General features: G+C 48.7%; 1 protein-coding gene across 1 annotated transcript; it reads right to left on the reverse strand.

Annotated features, from left to right (window-relative positions):
* Positions 1 to 1,681: 1,681 nt before the first annotated feature.
* C10H20orf85 (chromosome 10 C20orf85 homolog) lies at positions 1,682 to 11,871 on the reverse strand. The gene is made up of 4 exons (XM_025399898.1): positions 11,747 to 11,871; positions 9,117 to 9,198; positions 7,236 to 7,337; positions 1,682 to 2,173 (listed from the first exon to the last, which is right to left on the reverse strand). Exons 1-4 carry the CDS (start codon positions 11,812 to 11,814, stop codon positions 2,012 to 2,014), a joined length of 414 nt encoding a protein of 137 aa, XP_025255683.1. The 5' UTR covers positions 11,815 to 11,871; the 3' UTR covers positions 1,682 to 2,011.
* Between the last annotated feature and the right edge of the window lie 13,487 nt (positions 11,872 to 25,358).

A 25,358-nucleotide genomic window follows, 5' to 3' on the forward strand; every position in this document is an offset into this window, starting at 1 on the left:
TGTGGTTTGCCTGCAAATGTTGGCATTCTGTGGCTGGTAGACACATCCCTCCCCTTTCTGCCTCTGGCGTGGCATGGTGCCCTCTCCTGCATGTCTGTGTCTCCACAGGCTGTGTCCCCCCTGAGTGCCACTCTCTCCTCTTCTCATGAGGACACCGATCACACTGAATGAAGAGTCCACCCCTCTCCTATAAGACCTCATCTTCATCTAACTAATCACATCTGCAATGACCTTATTTCCAGGTATGTTCACCTCCACAGTTACTGGACGCTAGGACTTCATATCTTTCTGGGGGACACAATTCATCCAAATACCTTGCTTCCCCTTTTCTCAGAACCTAAAGAGCCATGATGTTTCTTGATGGCCGTGGCCCCTATGCCCAGCGATGTGTGTGGGCACCATACTCAGAGGTAACGACAAGATTCCTTGAAGGGCTGTTCTCTTGGGTATCAGCTCTTCTGGGCGGGGCAGCCCATACCAACTTAGGAGTTTCCCACTTTGGGGTTGGAGGAGGGGTGTGGGGAGACAGAGCACCATCTAGCTGACTGGGAGAAGGCTTCTGCTATGCGGCTGTGTTCTCAGCACTGAGTAGTTGGTGTCTGCAACCAGACCCTTGGAAAGAGGAAGGCAGGCAGCTTTTATAGAGAACAGAGTCCCTGAATAAGAGAAGCTCTTCTGCTGGGGATTCTGAGATTTGGGGGCTCTGAGCCCAAAGCTTGCAGGGGAGGGCCCAGATTTCATAGGAATTCTGTCCCCTGGTATTTAGTGACCCTCAAATCATGGAGTCCCTTTAGGAACATGCCAGAGGGGTGGCAGCCAGTGTTCAGAGCTTAGAGGACTTAGGTTCTCACAGGCCTTAGCGGAGGGATTCCTGGGTAGGCTCCAGCACACCCACCCGTGGCTGGACAGGAAGGTGAACAGGACATGTTTGGGTGGATGGGCCTTGTAAATGGGTCCCACCCAATGGAAGTCCCCTCAGGCCCCATCAGCCAAATAAATGGAGAAATCCATTCCAGGAACAGCGAGGCCTGACCAACAAAGGGGAGGAAGGCCTGTGCCTCCATGGAGGGTGGGTAACTGAACACAGACCCTCCCGCCCTGTCTGCGCCGGGTCTGAAGAGTGCGCCAACCCCTACTCCTTGGAAATGAAACACAAACCAGCTCCCACAGGCTGCTGCAAACTCTGCTCTCCTACTTTTTGGGGCCCAGTTCATGAGGCCTGAGGACATACTGGCTTTTCCTTCTGGCCAGGTGGACGCTCCATGTCCCCAGCCCCCATTTGTAGGAGGAGGAGAAGAGAGACAGCTAGGCAGTGTTTAGAAAGAAAATGGTAACTGTGGGGTTGATGTACTCGGGGCAGGAAAATGGCCCAATTGGGCAGCCCGGAGCTTTCTGTGCTGGACTGGGGGCGGCCGGGACAGGTCAGCAGGAGCGGTTTTCTTAGAGGGATTGGGAAGCCCATTTTCTCCTGTGAATCTAGGCCCAGTGGCAAACTTTGGGCTCATTCCTGCCTTTAAAACTGTTAAATAACTGCAGATCTCTTGAGCAAGGAGAGCCAAGAGATTCTCTAAGTGTTTTATTCTTCCTGAAAAACAAGCCCAGGGATATCTGGATAGAGAAACACCTGATCAACAAGTTTGTCACAAATAAGGATGGTGTTAGGTGCAATGGAAAGCTACACTGAAGGACCTAAACAAATATTTTTAAAGTTGAATCACTTTTTTTTTTTTTAAAAAGCCCTGTGCAGAAATCCCCAAGGTATCAAAAACAAATGAGAGAAGCCTTATTCTTGTATCAGCCAAGAATGGGTGTGGACGTGAACATTCTGGAAGGGAGACGCTGATGAGTTAAGAATGTCTAAGGCACACTTTGTGTTCTTTGCAACATCCCATGGGCAAGTACGCAGGGGACTGTGTCCTCGGGATTCAGGGGAGCTCTTCCTTTGCCTGGCATAGCCCTGGGTGCCTGGCGACCGACATGCACCACCCCTGGGCAGAAGCTCCGCCTGGATTCAGTGCACGCCCTGCTTGGGCCAGCACAGCTCTCGCGCAAAAGCACCTTTGCAGCTTCTGATTTCATCGTCGAGCTCTAGGCACTTGTTCAGGCCTGGCACTGCAGATCTCCAGCCGATGAAGCCCTGGGTGGTCTGTGGGACTGGCGGGGATGGAAGGACCTGGAATGGAAATGCAGGGGATTTAGTGACTTTGGGCCACAGAGACACGAGGCATCCAGCATCGGCATGTGAGGCAGGGGTGGAAAAGACAAAAAGAAAAGCCAGCCTCCCTGATGTGTACTGAAAACAAGCACATTCCAATCGGCTGGACTCAGAGGCTCCCATCTTTCCTGGAAGTGATGAACATCAAACACGTTTCTTTATCGTGTAATGTCTAACATATTTAATTCATGACCTCCAGCAAAATAATTTTTATTTGGTAAGAAAGCAAAAAAAAAAATATGCAGAAATATCAAGTACAACAGTTCTCACTGCCTTTTATAAAATATATGGCACTATTGTCAGATGGCATTGTGGCAGGCGTACGTCACTCTGTTTCGATGAGAAGGCTCTACGATATGCGTCTGTATAAACACACACACTCCAAACCATAGGGATCACAGGAATGAAAAGCAATTGAATTTAATTTTAAAAACCAAAAGTAAAATGGGCTTCTATCTGGAATGAAAAACACAACTTCATTTATCAATTCCTTGGACAGATTTGACATTTTTGGAAAATGAGGGTAAATGTTTAGGCAGGTTTTCCCCTTCTTTTGAAATAATCTGTTCTGCTCTTATAAGGGGATTTGAACAAAGGCAACCGTGCGGGACATTTGTTCTAGCAGAAGAACTGAGATAAAGAGGTTTACTATGCTTGGGGTTATGAGTTCACTTTTACTAATGGAACCTGCCGGTGAGGCGGTGGCAGGAAGGGATGGTCCCAAGTGGGCTGGCTGCTGCTGTGGATGAAGACCCTTAACATATGCTCTTGATGAACTCCTAAAATTAGTCTCCTGCAAGGCTACATGTAGGGTGGGTCATCAATGAATGCCAGAAGCTTCTTTGAACCAGCTACGAGCAGAATTGTTCAGAAGGGAAGCAGCTCTCAATTCTGTTTGTCCAGCCAGGCCTTTGGGAGCACACAGACTAACTTCCAAGTCTTTATCTAACTTGTAAAAGAAATGCAGTTGAAATTCACTGTGAGACATCATGTTTCACCCAGCAGAGGGGCAAAAAGATGAAAACACCACTGTTAACAAGGGCATTAGAGGAGTAAGGGCGATATGGCAATTATCTTTTTTTTCCTTTTTTGAGGCGGAGTCTGGCTCTGTCACCCAGGCTAGAGTGCAATGGCACGATCTCAGTTCACTGCAACCTCTGCCTCCTGGGTTCAAGTGATTCTCCTGCCTCAGCCTCCTGAGTAGCTGTGATTACAGGCATGTGTCATCGTGCCCAGGTAATTTTTATATTTTTAGTAGAGACGGGGTTTCACCATGTTGGCCAGGTTGGTCTCGAACTCCTGACCTCAGGTGATCCACCTGCATCGGCCTCCCAAAGTGTTGGGATTATAGGTGTGAGCCACCACGCCCAGCCTGGCAATTATCTTTTGAAAGTGCAGATGCAAACACCCTTTGACCCAAAATCTATCCTGAGGCATTCATTCTAAAATATCCTGATAGCTACACACGTACACACCCATGGTGGCGCAAGGGATGCCTTGTGGAGCTGTTTGTAATAGCAAACGATTGGACATAAGCTGCACATCCACCCATGGAGGCTCATTCACTATGGCCCATCCACACCGTGGTGTGTCATGCAATGGTTTAGAAGGATGAGATAAACTTCTAAGAGAAAAGAGGTGCACGAAACTATTCAAAGTATGGGACAAGCTATGTAATAAGAAAATGAGGCCAGAGGCCCATGGATGTCCTTGTCTATGCAAGAGTGCATGCCAAATGGGTGACAGCGGCTCCAGGGGTCCAGAGGGAAGGAGGCATCTCATCGAATGGCCTTTTAGGTATCAAGGTTACCTATTAAAAATAAATATGTTTTTAAAGACTCTGGTCACCAATGAGAGGATGGGAAGGTGGAAGAAAGGTGGAAGAAAGAAACCAGTTACCTTTTTTTTCTTTGAGATGGAGTCTTGCTCTGTCACCCAGGCTGGAGTGCAGTGGCGTGATCTCAGCTCACTGCAAGCTCCGCCCCCCGGGTTCACGCCATTCTCCTGCCTCAGCCTCCCAAGTAGCTGGGATGACAGGCGCCCACCACCACGCCAGGCTAATTGTTTGTATTTTTAGTAGAGACGGAGTTTCACCGTGTTAGCCAGGATGGTCTCGATCTCCTGACCTCGTGATCCGCCTGCCTCGGCCTCCCCAAGTGCTGGGATTACAGGCGTGAGCCACTGCGTCCGGCCACCATTACCATTTCTTGGGCAAGAAAGGAAGTTTGGAGGGAAGCAGAGGCTGGGGACCTTTCTCACCTGAATCAAAGTTCTTTTCCTTACCGCTGCCACTCCACAGGCTCTGTCTGGTGAGTGTGGCTTTAACAGCTGGCCCTTGCTCCTAGACAGGAGTCTCTCACAGGAAAAAACCATGTTTCAGTTTGTTTTGGTGCCTGAATGGTTCCTCCCTGCTTCCCATTCTCTAGGAGGGGCACCTCTCTGGTATCTAGGTGGTGGCACTTTCTTTGGAAAGAGAATAACTGTGGTTGTGCAGAGCAGGCCCAGGGAAAGTCCAGCCTCATGGGCAGGCAAGGGATCTGTGGGGACAGCGTGTGGCTGAGGGGCACTATAGATACTAAGCAGATCCCACCGTATTCTTGGGATGGAGGTGGAGGCAGGGAGTTGGCAGAATTAAAGCCCAGCTCTGGAAAAATGTCCGACCTACATCCCAGTCCCTCTTCCTGTGTTCTCCGGCCAACCCAGTGCTCTAGGCCACAGGAGAGCGAGCTCCCTAAATGGGTGCATTTCATCTGAACAGTCACCTTTGCAGGCACTAATTCCAAGCAAATGACAGACCCAGAGCAAATTGCTGTGTCTACAAGGGTGTTCTTTGCAGGATTATTCTCCCAAATCTCACGCTGGATACAACCTCGATGGCCAGGGACAGGGGGATGGTTAAATCAATGATGACAGATCCACACAGTGGAGAAAAACGCAGCCGTTAATATAATAGTGTTTTAGAGTGCTTTTTTTTAACTGCATGGAAAGATGTCCAGGGTATGTTGTTAAGTGGAAAAATGAGATTACAAAGCAGCCTGTGTAGTTTGATTTGTAAACATATACCTAAGAAGTATATGTGTGTGTGTGCACAAGTGTGTGTACATACATATACATGGACATACATTTGAGGAATATTTGAGGGTAACATTTAAAAGCAGGGCTCTGGAATCAGACACACTTGCTGTGTGGCCGGGGAAAGGAATTCAGCTTTTTTTTAGCTTCAGTTTTCCCATCTGCACAATGGGTTTGAGGATGATAGTATCAGGGGCTGCAGCGGAAATAAGATGAGACAGCCCATGTGAAGTGGTCAGCACGGTGAGCGGCTAAGAGATAATAACAAGAGCTTGAGCTGGTGAGGTGGTTACTCTTACAGGTCGAGGGACGTGTAGGAAAACCTCTGGAAGGAGCACCCCCAAAACGTTAATCATGGGTAAGAATGTATATGGGAGGTTTAATTATCTTATATTTTGCTGTATTTCTAAATAGTTTTTAGCAGTGGCTCTATATTGCTTTATATTTGGGGGAAAAACTGTCAGCATGACTCAGTGGAGCACATTCATTCGTTCATTCATTCATTCGTTCATTCATTCATTCATTCATTCATTCGTTGGCGCTCACAGATGCTTGCCCACCAAACGCTCACTGCTTGCCAGCTACCCCATCAGACCACGAGCATGCCAGGCAAAGGGCTGCAGCTGAACTCCCCTTGCCCTGCTGCCTTCATCTTGGGTTTTCATCTGCTCTCCCCATTAGCACGCAGAACCACCTTCTCCATAGCTGGGCAGAGGGTAGAACCCCCGACCAAAATGACAGACCCATGAGACATATGGAGCTCAACAGTTTCTAGAGGGATCTGAGCCATGTCCGCCACGGTGCAGGCTTCAGGTGAGAGCATCGTCTAAGACCTCTCTTCTCTGGGTTTGCCTGGTCACTCCTGTCCCTCTCCCCACAATCTTTTCTCCACTTAGCAACCGGAGCCATCTTTCCAATAGGCAGGTCTCACCCTTCCACGGTCCTGCTTACAACCCTCCAGTGGCTTCTGCTCTAAATTGGACTCCAATTGCAATCCTTCTTCTAGCCTGCCCACTTCTCCCTTCATATTTCTTCCTATCCCTTCATATCCTTTCTCTGCCCGCACCTTCTCCTCCTGCCCCCACTCTCCACCCAAGCTCCCACCACATCACCTTGCCTTGCTGTTTCTGAAACACAGCAGCCTGTGTTCTGCCTCAGGGCTTTCGTACATGCTGTTCCCTGTGCCTAGAATACTTTTCCTAGGGCGGGTGCCTGGTCATCCGTCAGTCCTCAGCTCAAAGGGTACCTTCCCTGACAACCTTGCCCTCTCTATCCTGTGACGTACCACCGACCTGTTTCCTCCACGGTGCTAGCACAGCATGTCCAAATGGTGTTGATTTTCTTGGTTAATGTTGGTTCTCTAGACCAAGACATGTGGGCTGGGGTCTTCTCTTCTTGTTCATTACTGTTTTCCCAGTCAAGCTATTGCACCTTAGTAATAGCTGACTGTCATCGGTACTCTCTAAACATGCTGCGCACCCCGCTGAACTCTGGCGGCACTCCCTGAAGTAGGTACTTCATTAACCTCCATTGTATAAGAGAGGCAGGGGAGACACAGAGAGGTCAAGTCACTTGCCCAAGACCACACAGGAGGTGAGCAGCCTAACAGCACCGGGATCGGGTGGTCTGATTCCAGAGCCCCCACCTGGACCTGCCCTGCCTTCCCGCCCACCCCCCGGAAATGTTTGCTGAAATAATGCATGAAGACCCCGTTTTCCTGCCCTCTCTCTGCTTCTGCAGAGCAGGAGGTCATGGCACTCGCACGTGTAGACTTTAGCCTGGAATATTTCCCATGGCTGGGTTTGGGAAGGGCGTGGACCTGGACTCTGCACCTGGCACCGCTGTGCTCTTACCTTCAGCACTGGCTTTGCACATCTGGAGCCATCGGTTTCCCTTGGGGCTTATTTCTTACTTAGGAAAATGAGTATTTAAAAACAACGTTTCGAACCTTGATGTACTTCTCCACTGGGGTCACCGGCCGGATGCGGAAACGCTCAGGAAGCTCGATTTTGGGCTTTGGGGTGGGGAGATCTTCTTCACACTTGATCAACTGAAACAGAATCCCCAGAGACAGGAAGCCTCAGATGAAGCTGGGAGAAGTGTCCTCCCCATTGCTTCCCCTAGAAAGCACATGTTACAGACACAGAAGTGGGGCATGGAAACAGGAGGCAGAGGCTTGTCTTAGTTACACCGTTAGGAAAGTAGGGTGGGAACCTCAATGCAGGCCTGCTGCACCCAAAGCCGAGACTCATCTCCGTCCCCTCCTGCTGCTCACTGCAGCCTCCTGATTTACATCCCCTGTGGGGGAATTTGAGAAAATGTTACCATTTATGGACTCAAATTTTTAAATGCCGAAAAGGGTTGAGTGTAGTGGCTAATGCCTGTAATCCCAACACTTTGGGAGGCAGAGGTGGGAGGATTGCTTGAGGTCAGGAGTTCAAGACCAGCCTGATCAACTTAGCAAGACCCCATCTCTACAAAAAATACAAAAATTAGCTGGGCATGGTGGCGTGTGCCTGTGGTCCCAGCTATTTGGGAGACCAAGGTGGCAGATTGGCTTGAGCCTGGAGGTGGATGCTGCAGTGAGCTGAGATCACACCACTGCACTCCAGCCTGGGTGACAGATCCAGACTGTCTCAAACAACAACAAACAAACAAAAAATGCCAAGAAGTTTTCAGGACCAAACTTTAACATATTAGAGGAGAGCCTCCACTCCCCCTTTTAATTTTTAAAGCAATGTCAAGTTTTTGAAAACCCAATTTAACTACATATAAAGAATATTAATATAGACTCTTTATGCATATTATATTAATAAGAACTCATTCTATGCATAAAATTTCAAATTGTGGTACCTTCCAAGAATTAAAAACAACCTCATTAAGAACAGCATAATTGCAAAGCTAGTCGGGTGGGATGAATTACAAATGGGGTTAACACTGATGTGAATCATGGATGCTTTGAATGATGCGGTATTTTAATTAATTCTGCATCTCTTGTGTTCTGTCCTGAAGTTTGAGAGGTTGCAGATTGGTGGCCACCACCCCACCAGAACCCACAGCAGCATTTCATTTCTAGACTCAGAAGATTTCATGTAAACATCTGGCTTTCTGGACTCTCTTGAGTGATGGGAATATGCAGTTGGCCTTCCCATATGGTTGCACTTGTCTGGGCTCATGCTGGCTGCCTCTTTGGACAGGACCAGTGGCCTCTTTGCCTGAGTCTCCCTCCCTTCTGATTAATTATGCTTGGCCTTGTCTCCTGTTTCTGTCACCTAGCTGGTCCCTGTAGACTTCTGGACTTGTGATTTTTAGGGAATACTGACAGCATTTTCCCAAGAATCCTTCGTATGTCACTTGGCTTCGAGGCCGGGCAAGGTGTCCATGGCCTTCTTGTATCTGCACCTCGCAGTCGCTCAGTTAGGCAGGTGAGGACTCTCATCCCACTTTACAGATGGGAAGTCTGAGGTCAGGTGGCCGTGGCGTCAGACCCAGCCGCTTCTCACCTGAGTGTGGTCCTTATCGGTTGTGTGACTTTGCAGGTCTTGGAGCTCAATTTCCTAATTTGTAAATGGGCATAAGACAGCACCTGTCTCTGCACCGAGGTTCTTGTCCAGATTTGATCAGCTGGTTCTGCCGAAGCACCTAGAACATGCCTGGCCTGTGGTCAGTGCCCAGGAATCTGTGAAAGGCAGGAGCCTTCTGGTTTCGGAGTTCGTGATCTTTGCCTACAACATGCTCTTTAATTTTATTCTTGCAAATTATAGACTTTGTAATCATTCATTCTTTTAAATGATTGATTCTATAACCTCGGGGCTCATAAAATGTTTACCTCCTCAAAAGGGGTTGTTAAAAACCCCCAGTTCTGGGGCCAGTTCTGCCGTGCTTCCGATTCAGCCTTCAGACGGTATTTCCTGAAAAAGAAAGTTGCTGAGTGCTGGGCAACATGGAAAAAGGTTCAAGGGTTCTGTGGGGGACATTTCCACTCTCTACGGACATTGACTGGACAGTGGTTCTGCACCAGGAATGGAGCGAGGAACCAGAGAGTGTGAGAACCTCTGACACTGAGCACCTCCCGCCAGCAAGGGAGACACGCGGCTGACGAGAGAGAGATGCTGGTTGCCTGTTACGGCTGGGAGGGTATGCCGGGTAAGGGCCGGTCTGGGGCCGATTCTGCCTGAGGAGGTTTCTAGGTACCAGACCTCTTATCTTGGAGGCCCTTATGACCTGAAATTTAAGGAGGTGCAAAAGTAAAGGAGGCGCTCACTCCCTGCTTCCTGCAAGTGCAGAGACAGCATCTGCATAACCTTGACATGGAGCATTCCCTAAATATTGCAGCCCAAGTGCCTCACTTTCTCATCCTGATCTGGCCTTGCTTTTGCTGCATGCTAATGTCGTTTATATCTAACTACCCACGAGCTGAGTGGCATTGCAGTTGACGAGCTTACGTGCCACATTTTGCGAACATTGAATTAAACACTGAGTCATTTTGAGTTTTCTAGTTTCTTCTATTCTGGAAGAAATAGAATATTCGATATTCTTCTATTCAATATCAGCATATCCCCACCCCCCAGTTTTGGAGGCCCTGGTCAACTCTTTGCCCTGGGCATGAGCATCTAAGGCAGAGTCTATTTTGATCAAGATGTAACATAAGCCACAAATATGAGCTGCATAAACAATTTTAAATGTTCTATTAACTACATTAAAAAGAACATAAGAATAAACAGGTGACAGTCTTTTTTTTTTTGATGGAGTTTCGCCTTTTTTTGCCCAGGCTGGAGTGCAATGGCGTGATCAGCTCACTGCACCCTCCACCTCCCAGGTTCAAGCAATTCTCCTGCCTCAGCCTCCTGAGTAGCTGGGATTACAGGCGTGTACCACCATGCCTGCATAATTTTGTATTTTTAGTAGAGATGGGCTTTTGCCATGTTGGCCAGGCTGGTCTTCAACTCCTGACCTCAGGTGATCCCCCTGCCTCGGCCTCCCAAAGTGCTGGGATTATAGGTGTGAGCCACGGCACCCGACTGACAGTCATTCAAATAATCTTTTTCTTAAAAATAAATATTTGTAATTTGTTGTGCAATTTACACTTACAGTTTAATCCCATTTGGACCAGTTACAATTTAAGTGTTCAATAACCACGGGCCCTGTTGAAAGGGGAAGGGCCATTTAGATTTGGGTCTTGGAGGATGAGTGGAAGTTTGTCTGGTGAAGAAGAGAGGAAGGGGCATTTCAGACAGAGGAAACAGATTCGCTGTGGTAGCATCTCCTATTGGGACGCTTGGATAAAGATTTTGTAAAAAATAGGTGTGCTTTTTATGCCAAATGATAAAGTTTTTCTATTTATGATAATGATATAAAGTTTTCCATAAAATAAATTTATGAAGTGAAAGCAATTGAAAGACACATACGAAGTGACTAATATAGGTTTTACAAGGAAATGGTAAAAATTACAGAGAGGGTAAATAGGATAACTGAAGTTTAGAAGGTAAACACGTATATATTGTTGTTACTGCAACTTACTCACTTGCATCTAAATCAGTAACTTCCCATATGAGTTAAATCTTCAAAGAGATGCAATGATACGTAGCAGAAAACATGCCAATTAAAATATCCATGACAAATGTCTGCTAGACATACATCTTTTAGAAAATGGATGTACTTTAAAGTTAAAATATATTACTTAAAAACCCAGGAAAATCAGGGAATTTTCATGTATTTCATTCAAATTGAACAAATATTAGGATTTTTGCTTTCTTTTTTTTTTTTTTTTTTTAAATTTGGCCAGGCACGGTGACTCCCGTCTATAATCCCAGCACTTTGGGAGGCTAACGCGGGTGGATCACGACATCAGGAGTTCAAGACATGCCTGGCCAAGATGATGAAAGCCCGTCTCTAATAAAAATACAAAAAAATTATCAGGGCGTGGTGGCGGGCGCCTATAATCCCAGCTACTCGGGAAGCAAAGGCAGAGAACTGCTTCAACCCAGAAGGCAGAGTTTGCAGCGAGACGAGATGGTGCCGCTGCACTCCAGCCTGGGCCGCAGAGCAAGACTCCATCTCAAAAAAAAAAAAAAAAAAAAAAAAATCAGTTCTAAAAACATGAACACATTCTGGTTGGATGCTGAGGTTTGAAGAAAAAAAAAAAAAAGAAAACAAAAAACATGAACACTTTAGTTGGATTTCAACAAGCAAATCTGTGCTGATTGTTGAAAGCCAATCTCTCACATCTTCCTGGTGGGCCCAGCAGGAGAGGGAGAAGGAAAGGGAGAAAGGCACTCCTGTCGCTCTCATGTCCCTAACACTGACCCCTTTCCTCAAGGCCCCTGACCATCCTCAGCGCACACCCCTCGAGTTTAGTGGTTGACCACCTCCTGGACTTGGTGGGGAAACTGAGACCCCAGGTGTGGGCACTTCAGGTGGGAACAAGAGCCCACCGCATTACCGGATCCCAGGCGTTACCAGATCTCATCCTGAGCCACAAGGTTCATGCGTTCAGCCGCCGCTGTGCTGAGCGGTTTCTGCGCCATGAGGCCTGGGGGCTCCGTGCGCCCCGCTAGCTCTGGCCCTGGGCTCAGCGTCTCGCGTCTTCTGGAAGACCGGTTGCCAGGCAACGCAGGACTCGGAGGCGGAGATGGCGCAGCACCTGGCGAGGGTGGGGTCGCTGTGCTTTCGCTGCCTCGCTTGGGTGCGGGCTTGCTGCCATCCTTTGCTCACGTTTGGGCCCTTCGTCCACCTCTCAGCCCGTTTGCTCCTCTGCGGAAAACCTCGGGGAAACCTTCAGACCTAACACCCTAACCTTCTTTGAAAATTTAAATCCGCAGTGGAAGTATGCACACCTACAAGTGGACAAACTTTCAAGTGTACAGAGCTTAATTAAGTATGTCAAAGAGAAGGCTCGCCTGTAAACACCACCTGGAGATTAGAAAACAAATCATTGCCAGCCTCACCCAGCGGCCCCCAGAGTCATCGTCCTCCCTGGCTCTCATTGATTTCCCTCTGCAAAGATTAGCTTTGCCATGATTTGAACTTTGTGTGCGTGGAAACATCCAGATGTTCTCCTTTGTGCCTGGCTGCCTTTGCCCAATGTCATGATTGACAGAGCATCCCCATTGCTGTGAGTGGCCCTAGCGTTCATTTCTGCTCCTGAACAGTATTTGCTAATGGACGTTGCATTGAGTTTTTGGCCACCACAAAAGTGCTGCTATAAATATTACAGCACATGTGTTTGGAGAAAATATGCATTTTAGTTGGCGTCCACTCTTTGTAACAATCCCTAAATGAAATTCACAGATAATGTTACCTCCGGACTCCACCACCCCACACTCTTTTTCCCTGCCTATAAGCAGTAATCACTCTATCGTTGGGGTGCTCAGCCGGTGTTTGTTGATTGACTCATTGACCCCCTAGGTTTCCGCCATACCCCATTGTTGTGGACCTAGAGCTGGAAAATGGCTCTGAGACAACAGCAAGGGGAATCATCTACACGAGGTAGGGGGACATTTTTCTGGCTTAGCAGCCATGAGATGAGCAGATATCCAGAGCCTGCCTTGGGGAACTGAGAGAGGAGGAAGCATGATTCAGTTGAGCTACATGTTACCTCCTAGATAATTACCAGGGCACTGGTCTGGGAGGACGCCAGTGTGTGTATCCACCACTTAGGTATCTGAGACTCTCCCTGGTTCATCTCCATGGCCTCTTCCCTTATCAACAGATTTGTACTTTTGTGCGGTGTTTAGAGGGGGGCTCAGCTGGTGTGTTTTCCCTCATAGCACATGTTGCTTTTCTTGGTTGTTGGAAATGCCTGGCCTACACCCAGTATTGGGGTGGTCCCAACTGTCCCTCAGCTGGATTAGTGAGTGGGCAAGCAGAGGCTGGCATTGGAGCTGAATTGATTAATTAATGAATAGATAACATCCCAGACCCACGGCTGAGCCAACTGCAAGCTAGTGGGCTAGCAAGAGGTTGGACAGATCTCTAGGCAGGAAGCTGGGGTTTTCTTCCTGGACTATTCTCCAAGGTCACCATTCTTACAACAGAGGGGAAGATATTCTGGGAGGAAATAAGTGGATGGCTAGGAAGAATGATCCATTATGTAGTAAGAACAAATTCTGCTTTCCTCCTTGGGAGGTTTTGAGACATTTCTGTTAAGATGATTAATTAAGACTAAATTCATTAACAGCGCCAGACACTGAGGGTTCCTTCATCCTATGGATGTGTGTTGAGAGCTTTTGATGTGTCTGGTGCCAGGAGGGAGTCAGACCTGCAAGGTCTCTGCTTCCCTGGAGCTGGCACATCGAGTGGGAAGATAGATAATGAAGCCAGGAAACAAATGCACGTGTGACCTGGTGCCAAGGAGAGAGGCATGATGCGCTAGGAAGACAGTCGCACCAGGACGGCATGAGGCCAGCGGGGGCAGGGACAGGCCAGGGGCTGCGGGGCTGTGTTAAACAGGCGGTCAGGGAAGGTTTCTCTGAGGAGGAGACATGTGGGTACACATCTGGTGTGGAAGATCAGAAGAATTTCCCACAGAGTGGGTGGTGCAGGGCATAGTTCTCCAGGCAGAACCAGCATGGGGTGTTGGAAGAATGCAAACGAGGCCAGTGCAGCTGGAGGGTTCCACGGAAATGAAATGGGTGCAGAAATGGAGAAGCAAGCACTCTGCGATCCAGGAGTGTGATCTAGCAGGTAAGCAGATGTGAATGCAACTAAATGATAACGCAGCCTTATATATGAAATGTCGTAGGGTATATGTGATTCAGAGCCAGCCCCAGATGAGACAGAAGAGGACAGAGGAGGTGATGAATGAGTTGGGTTTTCAAGGATGAGGAAGAGTTTGCTAGTCTTCTCCATTCTCCTTGGCAATATCTGCACAGGGTAGCCTGAGTCCAGGACTAGAAATGGGTAGAGTACTGGATAAATGGCCAGGTTTTGGGATCCGACAGAGCTCAGGTCTCGGGTTTGCCATGTGCCATCTCAATGACCTTGTACACATTGCTTAACAACTCTGAACCCCCATTTCCTCATCTGGAAAAGGGGATCCTGACTACACCTCCCACTTGTAGGGATCTGCGGAGGCTGAGAGGAGCAAAGGCAGAGAGCTCTGCAGGAGCCTGACAGTAGGGCTCCCAAATAATGGAGGGCTTCACTCCTGGTTTACCACATTTGTTGCCAGGGTGCAGGCAGGTCCCTCAATCTAAGACACTAAGATTTGGGGGAAGATGTGGGGAGATGGAAATGTGGCTTTGGGTGGAAGTGGGGTTTGCTTCTTGAGCATGTCAGTGTTGAAGGAGAGGCTGTGGATGACTGGTGGCTGGAGGCTGTCCCCAGCAAAGGCTGGGTTCCCTCTTTTTCAAGAGGTGAGAGAGGACCCAGAGCTGTCCTGGTCACCCTCAGGGCACCAGCGTTCCCCAGCCCCTGCGGGACACTTCCCTGCCTGCTCTGATTTGATGGTGAGAGGATCTGGATCTGTGTTCCCAGCAAATCTCATGTTGAATTCTAATCCCCAGTGTTGGAGGTGGGGCCTGATGGGAGGTGATTGGATCATAGGGGTGAATTTCTCATGAATGGTTTAGCACCATCCCCTGGGTACTGTCATTGCTATTGTGAGTGAGTTCTTGCGAGATCTGGATGTTTAAAAGTGTGTGGCCCCTCCCCCGGCCCTTGCTCCTGATCCGGTCTGTGATGTACCTACCTCCCCTTTTCTTTTGCCTCGATTGCAGCTTCCTGAGGCCTCCCCAGAAGCCAACCAGATGCCAGCGTTCTGCTTCTTGTACAGCCTGCAGAACTGTGAGCCAATGAAACCTCTTTTCTTTATAAATTACCCAGTCTCAGGGATTTCTTTGTAGCAATGTGAGAAGGACCTCATACAGATGGTCACAGCAACCCCTTGCAGAGGGCTTTGTGACTATTTTGCAGAAGGGAAAACAGGCTCGGTGAGGAACCCTGGCCTCGGAGGGCAGCCCTTCTTCCTTCCTTCCTAGGGGCAGAACTCCTGAGGAAGATGGGGAGCCGACATTTCCGGGTCTTCCTCGCTCTGGTAACTAGGGAAGATGTCTTTATCTTCCGAGATGACTTTCAAGGCTGAAGCATGACTGTCAATTTCGGCAGTAAGTGAGGGTTGAGGAAGCAGTGCAGGTCAAGCTTTTTCTGAGGTGGTGTCTATGTAAAAGGCAAAGTTTCGCCTTATGGCAGCACTGGTGGGGCCATATTGGAACCTGCCATACGTCACTGCAGCTGACACACAGACCTAGACACCCTGAGACGCCCACCTTCTGGGTCTCCCCTGAGACTCCTTTGTTTCAACCAACTATGAACAGAGCCACAAGCTCGCTCTGTCCAATCAGGATGTGCGTTATCAATCCTTCGTTAGCAGAACCACCGGGAGCCCCTCTTCCAACCACTGAAATACGTCTCCCACTTGGCGGTAGGGCCGGATTCAGCAAATAAAAATACAAGATGCCCAGTTAAACTCGAGTTTGCATGGGGCTCTACTATACTTCTACTAAGAAATCACTCACTTGTCTGAAATTCAAATTGAGCTGGGCATCTTGAACCTTCGGTGCCACCCCACCCTCAGTGAATTTCTTCACTGGTCCATGCCCCATGCTCAGCAAGTTGAGACATTCACATACATCAAAGTCTATTTTTAGTTTTAAGCTCTGGTGGTCTTTTTCTTTGTTTTGTATAACCTCCTCCATTTTCCTCACTCTGGGGGTTGAAACCCCCTCCCTCTGATACATGAAACCAATTCATGAGCCCCTGGCAGACACAATTTCTTCAACCTAATATTTTTTTTTCTGGCAAAATTGTTATTCCACATAGATTTCCAACAGGAAGAGCGGAGAGAGAAAAAGAACTGCCTTACTTGCTGACTACACGTGGGAAACTAAGAAAATATTTACAGCTTGCAGAAGGTTCGCCATGTTCCCATGTATTAATATTTTTGGCCCTCTCTCAGTTCTCTGGGACAGTTTATTTTTTATTTTTTTCATTTTGCTGTTGCTTTATAAAACATGTCGACAACTGGAGCCAACCGCTTCTTTTTTAGTTTTTAAGCTTAAACAGCTTTCTTTTTTATTTCATGATTTTTTTTTTTTTTAAACCAAAGAATGCTTTGTGCCGTGAGTAGTTTCTGCCAGCCTGCGTGCCTTTCTCACAGCACGGGTGATCATTACCTCGACTGCACAACAAAAGCATGGAGGCTGGAGCTGAAAGTGCCAATTTGCAGGGAATGTATTTGATGGCTTAACTGAGCTTCAGCTTAAGGGACCCAGAGTTTCTTCTCTTTTCACACTCATTATGCCCTCTTTAGTCACAGCCCACGAACTCCCCGCCTGCTTCACAAATAGTCTCCACTTCACACACCTAAAGTAACAATTAGCATCACTCTCTGGGTCTTATTGAAGAAGAACAAAGCTGCACCCCTCCTGCTGCACCCAGGAAGTTCCCTCGTAAGCCTGCCCTCTATTTGGCCTAATTATCCAATGCTGCCCCAATGAGAGGCTGCGCACCAAGCTGAGGGTGGATTTCATCCTGCTCCCTCCTCCTGACATCTCTGAAGCCAGCTCTTAGGAGGTGAGAAAAGCCCAACCCCTGTGTGAAGAGATAGTCAGCTGGTGCCAGGGGAAAAGAACCAACTTAGATTTCCAAGTGTGAATCCCACTCTGTGGTCCTGGCCATTGAAGGTGGGAAATGCCCGGGAGCCCTCTTCAGGTGCCATTAGTGGTGAAGGCGGAGAGGGTATTCTGAGCTTTGGCAATGGGCAGCCCGTTTCCATCTGCCCTGAAGTTTCCATGCCTGGGAAGGAGCCTGGCTGGAAATGTGGACAGTCGGGGAATGGAGCTTTTGCCTCTGAAGGGTTAGATGTAGGTTTCAGTCACAAATACTGAACTTGACTGGGAATTTAAGTGCAGTAATTTTCTAGGATTCCAGACCATTTTACTTAACTGGGATGGCAATGGGGAGGACTCTGTGGCCCATGGAGGGTCAGACAGAAGGTTTGGAAAGAAAACTGGATCATTGGGTAGAAGTGGGAGGAAGGAGGTTCTTTTCCATAAAATTACAAAATCCATTCATTCGTTTACTCAACTGGGTGGCACTAGCGAAATTTGTACTCCTGTGTACATGGTTGAGCTGTCAATCTGATGATCACAGTAGCAGAAGTAATAGCTGAAATTTATTAAGCACTTTCAATAACAAGTAATTCCCAAGCGTCATTGCATTTCATCCCCATCATAGCCCAATGACGTAGACTAGGATCATTCTTATTTTGCAGAGGGGGATGTGGAATCAGAGAAGTTGAGCCACTTGGTCATGGTCACACAGCTATAAAGATGGAAACCAAAGTCCAGATGCCCTTAGTCATCAATAAGACTAATTTCAGGTATGCCTGGAATATATCCGTCTAGGCCCCTTAGATGGATAGTGGACAGGAATGTGTCATTTCCCAAATAACAGTCTCAACAATTTGAATGATTATAGAGAGAGTGAATGGCATTGCTATTTTCTGTGTTTTCCCACTCTCTCTCTCTGAGACTTGACTGAAAGGTATTTCAAATGAAAATTTGTGGGTATTTGTTAAGGGCCTACTGTGTGCCTAGCTCCCTGTGTGGTGTAGGTCAGAACACAGAGTGAACAATGGGCAAGGCTGTCCCCGAGTGGGTGGTCTGGGGTCAAAGTCTCACTCCAGGCCCTACCACCTGGAGAGTGCTCAGCACATAGTGGGCCCTTGGTGGGTACCTGCTTTGTCCAGTGAAGGCTGTTCTATCCATTCTGAGGATGGACACTTCACCCAGGACATGAAATGGCATGAGTGGTTAAGAACTGTGGTCTCCATCTTCATGGCAAGGAGAGCTCTTTTCCTATCACGGATGTGGAGACGAGACCCACTGAGACACTGTGTGTTTCATCTAAAAGGCAAACGGATTTGTGGATTGATCTCTTTCAGCAGCCTTCACACCCGTGTCTGGGGAGACATCTCTTTGAGACTCCTATTGTTCATTTTCAGATAACTTCATATAAAATGGATTTTAAATGAAAGCTTGGGGGCTCTATGAAATCCAGAAGGCTAAGTTGGAAATATCTATTATTTCAGAGATTTGCTGGCACTGTGATTATACAGCAGCTCCGTACGTGCCAGGTCTTTTAAACACAGTTAATGAGAATCACAGCTGCCATGGCTCCCAGTTCCTGACCGTCTAATCATTGCAGAGGATTAGCGGGGGCGCTGGGATGGGAATCTGGGGGGACTTCAGCAGGTACAGATTTGAGGGGCTGTGATCTACAGTCAGCCTCACTGACCTGTGGGTTTTTTTTCCCCTCTGTGATTGGGAGAGAGAGAGAAAAAGAGAGTGAGCAAGTTGAGATTCTTGGGTTTATGAAATTTTTGTGATGCCTTGACACTGTCCATGATAGAAGAGAGGTCCAGAGCTCCAAGCTCTTGGGGTTACCTAGACTCACCCAAGGAAGTTGCAAGTCCTCCTGGATCAGAGGAAATTTGGAACCTCCAAGAAGAAAGGAAGCCAGCTGCTAGTCTCCCAAAGACCCCCTGATGAATATAAGAACCCTACATTTGTCCTGCTAATCAGCTGGGCCTTTGTCCTAGCTGGGTGCCTTTGAATGGCTTTGGTCTGGGAGGGGCACACTGTGACCTGTTCTATATAGGTGCCTCTGGCCTGGAGAATGGGCTGGGAAGCAACACTGGAGGTCGGGGCCTAGATGGGGGTTTGCTGATGTCTAGATGCGTGGTGATGAGGCCCAGGCCAGAGAAGTAGCATTTGGGTTGGAGAGAAAGATACAGGGGATATGGGAGAAATGAGGAGAATGTGTCAGCCAGGACTGTCTTACTTGAAAGGGTTAGATAGTCAGCTCAAATCAGTTTTGCATGAAGACAGGGAATCATTTAGCTCTCATGTTTGAAGAGTCCAGAAGCTTCAGGTAAGGCTGCATCCAGGGGTTCAAGGGATGCCATCAGAACCAGGTCTTCTTGACTCTGTGCTCCCCCGCACTGGCCCATCTCAGGCAGGTCCCTCTGGGGTGGCCGCTGGCCGCTCCAGTCTCCAAGTTGGATGGAGTTTGCTGTCCTCCCCATTGCTCCTCTGCACGTCTCAGGGTTTGCTCTGACTGCACTGTTGTGGGTCTTGTGCCACCACGGTCACCATGGTCAGAGGACAGAAGCTGACGGACAGACTGGGGCCCCGCGGCCACTCCAGCCACATGGATCCAGAGTGAGGCACGTTGGTTCCTGAAGAGACGACCAAGGTGCAGCAGGCAAACCTGTGTTGCTGGGGTGTGGAGGCCTGGGGACGTTGGCCGGGGGTGAGGGGGTGGAATCTATGTCATGGGTGGCTCTGAGGTGGGACCAGGGGCTGGGGCTGGATGCCATGAGTGGAGCCTCCCGAAGATCGGGGCAGACAGCACAACATTTGGACTGGATTAAAGCAGAATGGCTCCGTGGCTCTGCCTGAGGTGGGTTTCCCTGATTTATAGATGCGCAATGATCTGACTCTCGTTTGCCTCTAACTCAGCTGTCACTTCCACTTTATCTCGTATTTAAGACCCTGTCACAGCACGATGCGTTCACTGCTCCTTGTTCAGGGAAAAAGGGTGACCCAGTGCAATTTTGCTTTTATCTCCTGGGACAATCGGCTTTATCACGCTGGCCATAATCAGAACAGGTTTTACAGGAAAATATATATCTTTTTCTTTTGAGTTGAATGCAGAAGATGTTTTGTTGGTGAGTCCACTGTGCTGGGGGCTTGTGGAAACCTGGGCTCAGGGCTGTCCTTGGTGGCACTGAGACAACCTGGCCATTCAGCTCAGTCGTCCAGCCCACTCCCGATCCAGTGTGGGAGGCTCGGCCCGCCTCTGGCCCTTTGCTGGTTCTTCCCAAAACCCATTTTACATCCACATGGTCCTCACTCTTCAAGACTGACCTTGAGTTCCTGGAGTTCACAGGGTCCCCTGTTGTCCTTGAGGCCTCTGCTTGAAGGGAGGGGCAGCCCCGCCTGAGCCCCACTCCTGTCTCTATGTGACTGTGTGCTCAGGGAAGGCAGCTTCACCTTCTTGGTTCTGCTTTGGCCCCAGTGAAGAACCTGGGCTCAGAGGACCCTTGGGTCCCACTGCTCCTGGCTCTGGTCTCTCATCAGGATGCCCAAATAAACAGGATGCCCCCGCGGGAGCCCTGTGGCCGAACCAGGCGGGGACTGCCAGTTGTCACTCATTGTCCAGGTGGCTCTCTGCCCTGGCCATGCTGGCACTCCTGCTTTAGAACAGATGTTCTGTATCATCCCCTTCATTGTCCTGTGATAACATTCAGAGATAATATAATGCCCTAGCTAGGAAATCAAGGAGAAGTAAGAGGGAAGTAATATAAACTAAGAAAATAGAATGATGGGCATGGAATCCTCCAGGCTTTGCTACATTAAGAGACAAGGGAGGTGGGCAGGTGGCCAGGCCTGTGGGTGGGATTCCCCTGACTGTGCCATCCCCAGACTGTGCCACCTCGTGACTGTGCCACCCTGACACTGTGCCACCCCAGACGCCGTTGACTCAGAGTAGAGCATATTGGCCACTCAGCTACCACAGTGACATTGCTGTTGGTGATGTGATTTTGTGAAACAACTCTTGGTTTTCACTGAATGCATCCAGCAGTTTTATTTCAGAGAAACTAAAGCCAAATAAAGTGGCACAGGAAACACTGTGTATTTTTATGTGTGAGAAGACCTTGTACTTATATGTGAAAGGGAAGGTGGTTCCAGGCTTAGATAATTTGAAGCAGGATTTTCACTGACAGGCACATCCAGTGGGTTATTCCCAAGTCCTTGGGGTGGGGACGTTGCTTTGGGGTCCTGACTGACTTGTATGTTGTCGGAAAGCCTTTTCCCTTGCACACCAAGTGTGCTAGCATTGTGATAATCCCCAAACATCTTCCTACCCAACATTTCTAAAATTCTCCCCAAACCTGTTGAGAACCCTTGCACGTTATATTCAACACTCACAGCAGTCCCGGAGTGGGGGTGGATATTTCTGCTGCCAGCTTAAAAAGAGACCTAAGAGGGGAGCAAAGATTCTCTCTTGGTGTTAAAGGCACTCACAGGCTGGGCAGGTTTAGAGTCTTGTGACACTTGCTAGTAAGAATCAGCACTTCTAAGCCCAATGCACGCATGCATCCAATTATTTATCAAACACTTGGTGACAGCCAACATAGATCAATCAGCACCGGCTCTGCTCTCAAAAGGCAATTATAAGTGGGCGGACTGGGTTGAATGGCGCTCCCTCCCCCAACTCCTCCCACCTGGAACTTGTGAGTGTGATCTTATTTGGAAATAGGATCTTTGCTGATGTAATTAGCTAAATTAAAATGAGGTCATACTGGATTATCAGGGTCCTAACCCAGTAACACGTCTTTATGAGGAGACCATGTGCAGACACAGAGACACAAACACACAGGGAAGAAGGCTATGTACAGATGGAAGCAGAGATTGGAGTGAGTCTGCCACAAGCCAAGGATTGCTGGCAACCCCCAGATGCTGGAAGAGGCTGGGAAGGATCCTCCACTGGAGCCTCTGGAGGGAGCATAGCCCTGCTGATGCCTGGATTTTGTACTTCCAGCCCCAGGAATGTGAGGGAAGAAATGCTGGGTAGGAAGATGTTTGGGGATTATCACAATGCTAATTGTGTTGAGCCATCCAGTTTGTGTTAATTTGTTAGGGCAGCCCTAGCAAACCAATTCAGGGGCACACACATGGATACTAACACCCACACTACAGACTGCTGAGTGCCTGGACAGAATCTCATGGGCACAGTGAGAAGGTGCCCCTGGTCCAGGTTTCTAAATCCAGGAAATCTTCCTTGAGGCAGGAGATTTAGAACAGATGTTCTGTATCATCCCCTTCATTGTCCTGTGATAACATTCAGAGATAATATAATGCCCTAGCTAGGAAATCAAGGAGAAGTAAGAGGGAAGTAATATAAACTAAGAAAATAGAATGATGGGCCATCAAACAAAACACACAAACCAAATGCTCAGCATAACAGGCTCTGGGAGGGATGTGACCAGCCTGTGAATGGTTAGACAAACTCTGAGACTGGAACGGTCCTGGCTCAATATGCTCTGACCTCCCCCAGGAGCTGAGGGTGCAGCGTGGAGGTGGGGCTGAATGTGGTTTGATGGCTCCACTGGGGGGTCCTTCAGCCTCACGAACCTGGCTCCACACCCCAGCCCTGCCAGTCCCTGGCTGTGAGCACTCAGGCCAGCCCCCTAGCCTCTTTCAACCTTGGCTTTCCCCATAACATGGGCATGATAATGGTACCCACTTCAGGGCTCAGGGAGGAGCCAGCGACTTGGTGCATGAAATATCTTAGGACAGAGACCAACCTGTGCTATGGGAGAGTGGTAGCATCTTCTTGAGCAGAGAGGGCCACATCCCCACCAAGCCTCATGTGTGTGAAGTGCACGGGTTCTGTTTCACGAATAGGTCTTCCCTGAAGGTACAAATATTGGAAACAGGAAGGATAGAAAGACTGAAAGATAGAGATGTTAGGGGAGAAATGCATGACTGTTTGCTCAACAGGTTTGGGGAGAATTTTAGAAATGCTGGGTAGGAAGATGTTTGGGGATTATCACAATGCTAGCACCACTTTAATTTCCAAGGGGAAATTAAGCAGGACTGTGAGATTTCACCTGCCTTGGGGATCTTCCCAGAAATATCTGCCTGGAACGTTGCGACTCTTCCTAGGAACCTGCCCAGCCTGGTGCAGAAAGCATCTCAATTTTCACTGGGCTCTCTTATGCAATTCATTTTACTTGTAAAATGGCAGACATTATTTCTCTGTAGAGCTTCCCCAGGATACAGGGATTTCAGAAAAAAATTCTAGTCTGGGAAAGACTAGAAAAAAGCATTGGCCTTTTCTATACAGGATTGCAAATTTTAGTTGCTGCAGCCCAAGTTAAAGTAGAGCCAAGGGTTCTTCATCCAGGATCGTCAATATTGGTTGGGCACTTACTGTGTGCCAGCATCGTGTGCCTGCAATATTCTGGAGTTTTAAAATGAATCCAAGGTGGACATTATCCCAAAAAGCAGATGAGGAAACTGAGGCCCAAGATGGCTGTGCTACTGGCCCAGGACAACTGATCACTGCCTATAATGAAATCTAAAATGTCTTTGGTTATTAGATACTATTGCCTTATGTACCATAAAAATACCATGGCATGGAAAGGGGGCTTGCATATCAGTACACTTAAAGTTGACTTTGCTGCAGGAAGACTTGGTGGAGAAGTAGCCAGGCACACATGATCCCTAGGCTCTTGCAGCTGCATGGGAGGTGTGCAGGGCTGGGCACAGCTGGAGGCGGAGCACCTCAGAAAGGGCTCAGGCAGAGGATCCTACTCTGTAATGCTCTACCTATGCATAGGGATGGAGGCCAAGGGATGTCTAATCCACTATTAGTGACCTTGTAGAGCAGCGGCCTCGTGCCCAGCAGCTGGTGTCAGTCTGTTCTCCCTGGAGACAACTCAGTCTTGTGGAGCTACCTCCTTGCTAACCTCGCAAAAGAGAGAGAAAGTGAACCGCCCAGGCTATCCAGGTGTCTGTCATCACTCGGGCCTTTAAACCCAATATCCATCAATCAATCATGAGTTGCATCTCAATCTCAGAGAAGTTAAATTGTGAAATAATGTGTGTTTTAAAATTAGTGAAATAAAGAGTTCACCCCAGGTCTGGTGAGACAGGCGGCCTGTCTCTAAATTATAAAGGCACCCACCCTGGCCAGTTGCCTCACTGGCCCAGGAGGGCACCTCCCATCTCTCCCACTCCTTGCTCTTCTGCCAGATCATGTTATTGCAACCTCTCAGTGAATTTCTGGGCACCCTCCTGGGTTGTGACTGAATCTCTTTCTCAATGGGCTGCTAGTGGTGACAGTGAGTTTCAGGGTCTTAGTGGCAGGGGAGTGGGGATGATAGAGGACAAGACCCTGTGGGAGGTGCTGGAGATTGGAGGATGGTGATAGCAGGTGCATGAGGAATTGGGCCACGGAGAGGGAACGCTTGGTGCTTGTGGTTGCAGGTTTGGTCAGGTGATCACAGGTGGCTCTGGCAACTTGGCAGCCTCCTAGAACCTCAGCTTCCTAACCAGAGAAGTGTCAGACACCCTTGCTGTCATCAGTTCTGGAAGCTTTAAAGGTGCACAATTCTGTGCTTTGTCCAGTTCAGTTCACAGTAAAATTCATTCATTCATCCTTTCATTTCTTCATGCATTCATTCACAAATATTTGTGAGTGTCACTCGTGCATGTACAGCAGCAAGCAAGTTAGCATTGTCCCATTGTTATGAAACTTTCTTTCTGCCAGCCCCAGTGGGTGGGGGGCCCCATGGGGTACAGGGGGTGACGAGGGAATGGTGGTACATATGCCCTAGCCTGAGACTCCAGGGGCTCCTGGCCTGTGGGGTGGATGGTGGTGTCCAGTTCCACATGGACATTGAAGGAGGGGCCCACAGCTTCCTTGAGGATGTGCCCTATCCTGGCACAGCTGAGTGGTCAAGGGGACGTGCTGCTGTATCTGAGGCACAAAGGATGGCGACTAGGAGGATGGTGGCCCTGGCAGAGGGAACCATGGTCACAGGCACTGGGGTGGGAAGTAGAGAGTTCATAACCCCTCCCCAACTTGCTCAGCTTCCACCTAGCCCTGCATGGCTGCACAACCCCTTCCACTGCCCTCCACCCGGCAGGGAGGGCTGGACAGTCGTGAGCTGCCTGTGCTTGCTGAGGGCAACGTGTTTGCTCTTAGGGTAAGGTGGAGTTTCTCACGGTGGACATAGGCCCTGCCTGGGCTGACCCATTTACCTTGCCTCTCCCTTCCACTCTCTCAGCCCCTCCTCACAATCTGTACTCCTGCCACACTGGCCTCGTTCCCATCTAGGAAACACTTCAGGCAAACTCCCACCTCAGCGCCTTTGCACTTGCCACCCCTATGCCTGGCATACACTCTCCGTTTCTTCTTCTTCCCTTAGAATACAACTCTGCTGTCACTTCCTCCAGGAAGCCTTCCCAGACCAGGCCAGACGCTCACCCCA

This window comes from Theropithecus gelada, chromosome 10 (assembly GCF_003255815.1).
Source record: "Theropithecus gelada isolate Dixy chromosome 10, Tgel_1.0, whole genome shotgun sequence".
NCBI lineage: Eukaryota > Metazoa > Chordata > Mammalia > Primates > Cercopithecidae > Theropithecus > Theropithecus gelada.

Coding starts and splice junctions, on each gene's coding strand:
- C10H20orf85 (XM_025399898.1), bottom strand. CDS start 11,814: ATGGCGCAGAAACCGCTCAGCACAGCGGCGGCTGAACGCATGAACCTT. Junction 9,199..11,746: donor GTGGCTCAGGATGAGATCTG/GTAACGCCTGGG, acceptor TTTCTTTTTCAG/GAAATACCGTCTGAAGGCTG. Junction 2,174..7,235: donor CAGTGGAGAAGTACATCAAG/GTTCGAAACGTT, acceptor TTTCCATTCCAG/GTCCTTCCATCCCCGCCAGT.